At 40.3% G+C, this 9,300-nt stretch overlaps 2 protein-coding genes across 2 annotated transcripts; both read left to right on the top strand.

Moving 5' to 3' along the window:
- The first annotated feature begins 421 nt into the window (after positions 1-421).
- On the top strand, positions 422-2,814 carry ndufb6 (NADH:ubiquinone oxidoreductase subunit B). The gene is made up of 4 exons (XM_049571287.1): positions 422-698; positions 1,542-1,634; positions 2,391-2,435; positions 2,681-2,814. The coding sequence occupies exons 1-4, from the start codon at positions 519-521 to the stop codon at positions 2,744-2,746; spliced, it is 384 nt and encodes a 127-aa protein (XP_049427244.1). The 5' UTR covers positions 422-518; the 3' UTR covers positions 2,747-2,814.
- Positions 2,815-3,657: 843 nt separating this feature from the next.
- toporsa (topoisomerase I binding, arginine/serine-rich a) lies at positions 3,658-9,300 on the top strand. Its single transcript, XM_049572045.1, has 2 exons — positions 3,658-3,802; positions 5,128-9,300. Exon 2 carries the CDS (start codon positions 5,131-5,133, stop codon positions 7,486-7,488), a length of 2,358 nt encoding a protein of 785 aa, XP_049428002.1. The 5' UTR covers positions 3,658-3,802; positions 5,128-5,130; the 3' UTR covers positions 7,489-9,300.

Here is a 9,300-nt window from a genome sequence, read left to right as displayed (position 1 = left end):
CCAAGACAGACATCAATCTAAGTAACAGACAGACAACATAGAACAAAAAAAAAATAAAAAAATACAGCTCTAAAACAAGCAATATAAAACTCAAAATAGGATTCCAACAAAGAAAAGCCAAAAAGTATGTTCGACAAACAAACAGAAAACAAATTCCCTACATACACACTTGGCAAATAAAAGTGAATATAACTCTGAACTACAAACTCTGACTAAATCTATTGCTTGCATGTTGTAAAATAACTGCTTCTGGAAGTCACGCAATATTTTTTGTCACTCTCAGAATAATAACATGAGTTTTATTTACAATTAGAAGAAGAAAGAAAAAGGAAAACACATGACGTCACAGTTGCTCTTCCGGTCCACTAGGTGTCGCAGTAGAATTCGTCCCGCTGTTCAGTCCGTGCCACGTTTCCGCTTTGTCTTCTTCTTCGTGGTTGGTGCCGTTGCCTGCGAAGGGAAGTGTCCTCCATGGTGTCATTGTAAGTCTTCTGAGGTTGAATATCCAGAAACAAGAAATGTCTGGTTACACACCAGACGAGAAGCTCCGTGTCGAGCAGCTCTCGAAGCTCCGGAGGCAGTGGCTGAAGGACCAGGAGCTCAGCCCGAGGGAGCCCGTGATACAGGCTAAACCTCCCGGCGCCATCGCCAAGTTCTGGGCTGGTTTCCTGGAGCCTAAGAGCCTGTGGAGGCTTTACGTGAGTCCCTGTGCACAGCTAACGCTAGCTAGCTAGCAAAACAACCCACGATAATAGTAGTTTGCATGCGAAATATCAGAAAACAAACTGAACGCTTTATACGGTGTAATCGTTGTTAGCTTATTAAAGCTAACGTATTTAGAGCTACACTGCAGCTAAATGCTACCACCTTCAACGTGGTGAGGTTAAGCCAATTTACTGCTCTCTGAAAATGACAAGCTTGTAGTTATTTCAATCGTGTGTCAACAAAATTAACATGTGCTTATTGCATTACATTTACCATATGACTGTAGAGTATGGAGGGTCCTATCAGTAGGCTATGTCATATTCTGCAATGACTTTTTATGTGATTAAATAAAGCATCATAATCACATAAATTATTATGTGATTTTATATATATATATATATATATATATATATATATATATATATATATATATATAATTATATATTAGAGCATAAGAAAATTACTGGTGTACAAACTATAGAGGAAGGTTTACCAGCATGTTTCGATCATGGTATCAGTATCCTTTTACATGTGGTGATTTGTTCTATGAAACTGTAACAATCCCACTTTATCTCAGTTGATTTTACATTTGGGGCTTCTTTAAGATGCCTTAACCAAGCACACAAACCAGCACCTATTCTGATTCAATTTCATCTTTGTAAAACACACTTCATTTGTTAGTATTTCACACCTGAATATTTTACATACAACTCCTCGCCTGCTGAGTGACAGAGCAGTGGTTACCTGTTTTAAAGCAGTCAGAATAATCACTATGTTTCATGATGCAATTCTCTTCTCTATAATATAACCTGTCTCTAATGTGTGTCTCCTTCCAGACCTACAAAGCATACAGAGGTGGAGTTTTCACATTAACACGCCTGTTGATACCTGCTTGGCTTGTCCACTACTATGTGAAATACCACATTGCTGTAAGTCAACAGAAATATTAAACACAATTTGTTATATTCGCAAATGAATAATGAGTAAACAGATTAGAGACCCATATGAATAGTGTTGAACAGAATTTTATGACTTCATAAGCAGGACTCCTGGAAGTTATGTGCATTAGAGTCAAACCTCTAAGCTCCATGAGCTTTTCTTTTAGGCACTTGCATATTTAAGTTCCTGATTTATAACATATTAATATTTCAGTATCTAAGCAGGGATACCCAACTTGCTTTGGCCGGGGGCCACTTTTGCAGAATGATAGAAGGCCAGGGGCCAGTTAACAAACAATGATTTATAATATATATCAGATAAAATGAATAAGCAATGCAAGTCCAGTTGCAGCAGCCTTGCAGAGGTCGGGTGTACACAAGCGTGTTTCTAGGATTTTAGGACACTCAGGACTTCTGTTGAGTCTGGGGGATTCTACCCCCTTTTTTGGGATAATCAAGCGTTTGATATTTTTAAGCAGATGGGCGCCTTATTTACCACCTTATTTAATGGTCAGCAGGCTAGATTTGGAGGAGGTGTGATGGTGATCTAAAGTGTTATTGCTAATTCTTTGACACTGTTGAAGGGAGTATTATTAAATTACGGACAGGCAGCATTGGCTTTATTCCATTTTGTTTAATTCTCTCTTGCATCTGACAAACAAGGGTACATTACATCACTACACACATCACGTACTCAATTCATGCATATGTCAGCATACTAAATAACAATATCTTTGTGCCCCACAGAAAAGGCCTTATGGCATTGTGGAACTGAAACCCAAGTTGTTCCCTGTAAGTATAATTAATTCATTAATTCTACCATTGTACTTTTGTCCTTTCTATAATTACTATAATCGTCATTTGTATTGTTTGTACGCACAACTGCATATTAGCTTACTTTATCAGCCATAGTAAGATCTGATTGTCAGGCCACAGTCTTGAGATGCGCTGACAACAGTCTAGAGGAGTTGCTCTCTGAGATGTCTTATTGTTGGAAAAGAGTATTTCAAATTTTTTGTCCTTGTTTTTGTGTTAAGGGTGACACCATTCTGGAGACGGGCGAAGTTGTTCCAGGTCTCCCAGAGAGTCATGGTCATCACTGAAGTTGAAATATTTCATTGATTTTCTGTTGTAAAAACTGTGTATATGACAATAAAATATTACAAAATCATTTATGAGTATGTGTGATTTTACAAATGAATGTAAATAGTAACATACTACAGTGGAGAAGTAATTTTTTTATGCTTACATGAGTGAGGGGCTGTAGCTCACTATTGGATCTCGTTCATTTACAGGTAACAGTGTTTTGTAAACTCAACCTTAGTGGGGCAGCACTTGGCTGTAAATAACAATTTGATTACATGTTACTTAACTTGATAGATTCCTTTCCTTTTGAGGCAGGATGATAAGATAAGATATACTTTATTGATAGCCCTGAGGGGAAATTCAAATTTGGGGTTCGAATGTAATGCAAAGAAGAAGCATTCAAATGCAGTAAATGGAAAGATATCAGTTAAAAAGAGAAAATAAGTTTGCAGTGTTTGATTGAGAGCTTTATAGGTAGGATGCAAATGTATATGTTGGTTTTAAATTTCAGATTTATACCAACTCTACTACAACATAAAGAGACAACTAACTGTGCTGCTTTTACACTGCTGTGACTCAGGTGGTGTTTCAGACTGCTAATAGCTGGAGTGAGAATCCTCACCTTATAAATAACACTTTACATGTAAGGCATGTGGTGTCATACAACATAAAAAAAAACAAGGCCTTTGACTTTTATTCTGGTCACTATTGACCGGAAGTGTGGGAAAATATGGATTACAGTGCAGCACGTACAATGTGGAATAGCTATTATATTATCATCAAGAATGTAAATGACGATAATTAAAATATTTTTATCTTTTATTGGCCGTGCGTGTGTGTTTTTATCGGTTTTTATGGTTCTTCAAAATGTAAAGACGGTGCTTTTATTCTGAAGAGCGGAAGTGGCTAATAGTTAAATCAAATAAATACAAATGTAGGATAGGGAGGGAGGGAGTGTTGGCTCCGGGGCTTGTAAAGAGTTGCTCCTGAAGTTATTCGGAAATGAATGGTTTTCTACACGACGGAGAGGGCTAATCATTTGCCAACAGCGTACGTGTACGAAGAAGCCAAAAGTAAATACTGCACAACTTTTCTCAAACGTCCTAGCTAGCCGTAGCTGGCCTAGCCTAGCCTAGCTAACTAACGCTACTTAGCTAGCATGCTAACTTTAGCTAACCAAGTTCACCAGTTCTTGAGCTAACGTTATAGTTCGCAGTTTCGGCCAGGGGTAGCGCCAATGTACCTCTGACATAACAGTTGAATAGTAAATGTCAGAATTGTTGACATTATATCAGCACTTAAAGTAATACAACGTATTCCCAACACCGACACAAACGTTACTCACTTCTTCTGAGGGGGCACTATAGGCGGTGACAGCACGGTTGTAGCTTAGCTGCTAAGCTAGCTAATGCTAACCGAAAACAACAACGCAATTGAAGGGCAAAACGATTATCAGTCTAATAGTAGCTTTATTCAGATGTGTTTCTCTCAGTGGTCTCAGTGACAAATGAATAGCGATAGATGGCAAAGGCATTTGTAGGTTTTAACATGTACAACACCAGACCTAATGTAACATTAAGGCTGTAGTAGTTGTAACGTATCACGGACTGTCATAACCACATACCCATTGTTTATACGAGTCAAGCACCCATGTATGTTAATTATTCTCATCTAATTGTCACTACAAGACATGTTTGTTTTTATAACAGCGTATAATAATGTCAAATCAAGTCGTTTATTTGTATTTATAGACTAGCACCCATATATAGTCTATGGCAGCACCAGGAAGAGTTTTTAAATGTATGCAAGGTTAAGTAGACATGCATTTGGAGAGAGACAGCTATGTTCTTGTTGTAACAGCTGACATGTCATAATAGCATTAAAATATTAGCCATTAAGCATTGTATGTATTGGCATACATTTATTTGGTAAAAGTCTTATTCTATAGTTAATATAATGATTAGAAATTGTTAATTTTAGCAAATACGAAAAAGTATATCTCGACAAGGACACACCTGTCAATAGCAGCAGGTCGTGATCCTCAACAAGGATTTATGGTTGAATTTGATGCATGCTGTATATTTGGAGAAACAAGTTCAAGCCTTGTATTCATGATGTGGAATGTGTTGCTTCATCTGGCACATGAAATAACACTTTACAAGTCACCATGTGCAAATTATTCCAGCGAACAGGAGCATATTTTTAGCAGCTGTAGGGTTAATTGTAAAATTAAGCTACTTAAGTTTATAGGTTGGATTTTTTTTACTTAACTGCAGCACCTCATTAGGACTTTACAAGTCACTCTATGGCTGCCTTATCATTTTTAATTTGTATGTGTGATTTCATAATAATTTCATTTCTTAATACTACTAATAATTTTTTTTTGTTATCATGTCAGAACATGTCAGCAATCAAGATTGCCCTGCAGCAGAGCCAGAAGAGGGGCAGAAGGAAAACCTCTGAGACAATGTCTGCAGAGGTGTCACCAGACTCCAAGTGTCCCATCTGTTTGGACATATTCAACAACATTTCTTACCTGGATCTCTGCCTGCACAAGTTCTGTTTCCGCTGTATTCATGAGTGGTCCAAGAACAAAGCTGAGTGCCCTCTATGCAAACAGCCATTTCATTCAATCTATCACAGTATAAAATCGGAGCAAGACTTTAAGAAGTATGACCTTCGGCCGGTGGAAAGTACCTCTTTTGGGACTTTTCAAGGAGTGCGATTTAGATACCGCACAACTCTTACCGGGGTCCATCGACAGATGCGAGGAAGGACCTCTCCACCTCCAGATAACGGAGTAATGTTTGAAGCCTCAGCAAATGCTCCACAACAGCCGCAGGACCGTTACATCCGGCGGATGATGATGAGGTTGGCAGCCAAGAGGAGAGCTGCGAGTGAAGGCAGGGCTGTGAACAATGTCAGAGAGCAGGAAATGGTGAACTTCAGGAGGGAACTGTATCGACGGGGAGTGAGGGTTCGGAATGTCCGGGATGGTGGCCGCTCCCGAGACACCTCAGCTGAGTTTTTCCGACGTAATCCTGCTTGCCTGCATAGACTGATCCCCTGGCTAAAAAGAGAACTCATTGTGCTGTATGGAGCCCATGGCTCTTTGGTCAACATAGTTCAACACATCATCATGTCACGCATTACACGTTACGACATGGAGGATGGAGCTATTCTGGAAGAGCTCAGGCCATTCCTCCAGGGGCGCACAGAGCACTTTCTGCATGAGTTCATCAGCTTTGCAAAGTCCCCCTTCAATATGGAGGCCTATGACCAGCATGCTGCCTACGACTACCCAGCCCCTTCCTCAAATGAAGGCAGCAGCTCCAATTCATCTGTAATAGCTATCTCAGAGGATGAAGAGCACTCGGCGGATTTGGACCCGCCAGGAGACTCCACTTCTACTCTGAGCCACTCTGTGTGGGATGATGAGACGCCTGGGCCATCATACTCCACAACAGCAGAGCGGAGCAGGGCAGAGTGTCTGTCAGTCCTTGACTCAGACTCAGACAGCAGTTTAGAGGAGGAGACACGTGAGTCTAGGGCCTCTTCACAGCAAGTGAGTCCTCATAACCAAACAGACATGATCCAGGGTGAAGTTAACAACGAAGAGTGTCCCTCTTATGACAGCGATGACTGTGTTATTGTTGGTTATGTTAAGCCAACAGCAGAGAGAACACCTGAGCTGGTCCAGCTCTCCTCTAACTCCGATGAGTCTGACTGTGAAGATATTAAAGCAGTGCCTCTACTACCTCAGCACATCCGCTTCTGCAGTCTGAGTCCTGTAGCTTCACAGAGTAGTGATCCAAGTGGTGCTGGACAGTCAGAAAATGTAGATTCAGAACATTGTCATCCTTTGGCTTTAAGAGAAAGGTGTAGCTCTTCGACATCCAGCAGGCACAAGACGTCCAGTAAGTCAGACAGAAAAGACACAGACAGAAGATTTGAGTGTAATGATAGATCTAGGGACAGGCACTGGTCAAAGGACGGAGACCGTTGGAGGAAGAGGAGGTCGAGAAGTTCAGAGCGCAGGCACTCTACCAGGAGCTTGGTGATCTCAAAATGTGACCGTAATTATAAAAAGAGGGACAGTGATAGCAGCTATCAGTCATATAGGCATTACTGCGAAGAGAGAAATAATAGTGGGATGCATTACACGGAGAGGCGGTCCTACTACTACAGTAGCCGCAAATACTCCGATCGGCGCTCCCACTCCAGGAGCCGCAGCAGGGACTCGCGGAGACGAGACAGAAGGCACTCTCGTTCTCGTACTCCTTCCAGCAGTCACTCCCCTTTGACGAAAAGGAGGCCTCACAACGACAAGCCCGGCGGAAAGAGAAAATACAAAACGAGACATTTGGAGGAAGCGTCCAAAAAAGAACTTTCCAATTCAAATGCTGAAGGTGACTCCCCTGTAAAACACAAGAAAAAGAGCAAAGAGAAGCATCGCAAAAAATCCAAAGACAGGTCGAGGAAGACCAGCAGGAGCCTCAGCGTGGAGCTCGTCAACGAGGAAAACTCTCACGAGCGAAGCAAGCGCCACCACAAGAAAAAGAAGAAACACAAGAAGAAAAGCAAAAGGCACAAGAGTAGTGAACGCACTGAGAAGCACTCACCTGCTGTCATCACCATTGATAGTGACAGTGACTCTTGTGCTCATGACACCCAGACAAGCAGTGGTAATAAGGACAACCCCATCAGCAGTACCACAGATGACCCAGTGGACCCATCCCCTCTGGACACGCTTGAGTAGTTAATTGGAATTTCAGATTCCAGCTGTGTGTGGTGGGAACTGATGGATTCACACTCAGCTGCTAATGTCTGCCAGCAGTATTTTAGATCAAATCAATGTTCAGTATGTTGAAGTTCCCCACACGTTGAAGGATATAGTTTCACATGTATCCCTTTACATGCCACCAAAGTGTTTTCTACTGAGACAGTTGACAGGACGCTGGCTTACATGACGAATGCAGATATCTGTAGTGAACTGAAAAGTTGTCAGCATCAGATAAATGACCATGTTTTAAAGACCATCACGGTCTGGTTTCTTGACTGTGTTCACAAACATCTAAAACAATCCTATTCTGTGTGCCAAGTGCCACTATGAACAGAATGGAATTAAATTAGGAGGTGCATATCTTTTTTTTTTAAGTGTCAATTCTTATTCAGGAAATTTTCTTTAATGGATGTATTTTATTTCTATGGTGCTCTCAGGGATAATATTGATTACAGTGATTTTTCTTTTTTGTCATCATAAGTCTGCTATATTCTCGAGGCAAAACAATTCCTACCTGCTGCACATGGAGTAGTACTTATACACAAGTGGTGTTTGGATTTCAGAATGGGTTCTTTTGTATTGGAATTTATTTAAAATAAATTGTAAAGAACAACTTTGCACAGTTGGTTTTCTGTTTATGTCTTAGAGGCGCAGGTTAACTGTGTTGAAAATATTGTTGGGAACATATTGATAATACGTGAGCCATACATTTGCCAACTGTCTTAAAGTGACTTCAGCTAGATTGATGTGTTTTTTTACTTTGTGTGTTTTGGCAATGGTAAAATGTCGTCAAACATCTTTGGTACATAACATGCAGCACAAACCTATTTGTGGAATTGCCATTATAAGTAAGGGTTGGTGTTTCCCCTATGCAAACACACCAGGTAAAACTGACTTTTAAAACCCCTAGATAGATACATGGTTTTCATATCCAAGATGAGATTATTAAGTGTTGGAGGAGCAAAAACCCTGTTTACTAGTTGACATCTTGTGTTAGAGCTTCAAACTAGATCAAAGATCTAAAACAGTTGTAGGGAAGAGGGAAGAGAAGCTTTGTAGCCTCACAAATAAGAGGAGTGGTCACAGTGTTGCATGCAAATTCAGCAAACTCAAAACATCCCATGTGTTTGTGGTGCCACTTGAAATCAAGATATGGCTGTGGCTGTTTATTTATTTAATCAGACAGGCTTTTTTGTCTGTCTTCCATATGTGTTCTATGATACAGATCTGCAAAGAGCTGGGCTGATGAAACTCTTTGGTGTAGAAGGGTTAGATGCAAAACTCGGTCTTAAAATCTGTCGTATTAACACTGATAATAATTTATCTTTCATTTTGGCGGTGACAAAGTGTTCAGGGAACACCTTTGAGGGCTCTGTAAGTGTGTTGAAATAGCAAACCAGGAAGTGAAACAAGATGATGAATGATCACTTTATGATATAGCCAATTAAATGCCTGTTTTATTAGTGTGTGTGTGTGAGAGAGAGAGAGAGAGAGAGAGAGGTTGGTCTTTGGACTCCTGGCAGTGTAATACAGCAGTGTCCATTTACATGAGCACAGTCAACACTGAAATGCCTCGCTCTGTCCTCTAAATTTTCTGTGTCAAGGCCACATTCAGTCAGGGAACGTTCACATTAAAGGACTATACCACAGTTTTTGCACAGTTTTGCATGTCTTACCACAAATTAAATATAATATTCTTCAGAGGACTGCAGACTATTTCAAAAGCATGTTCTTATGTTTGAATTTAAATGTGTTTTTTCCTTTCTTATAATTTCTTTCCTTCTTTTA

The sequence above is a fragment of the Epinephelus fuscoguttatus genome, linkage group LG3 (assembly GCF_011397635.1).
Source record: "Epinephelus fuscoguttatus linkage group LG3, E.fuscoguttatus.final_Chr_v1".
NCBI lineage: Eukaryota > Metazoa > Chordata > Actinopteri > Perciformes > Serranidae > Epinephelus > Epinephelus fuscoguttatus.
This window is presented reverse-complemented; position numbering and strand designations above follow the sequence as displayed.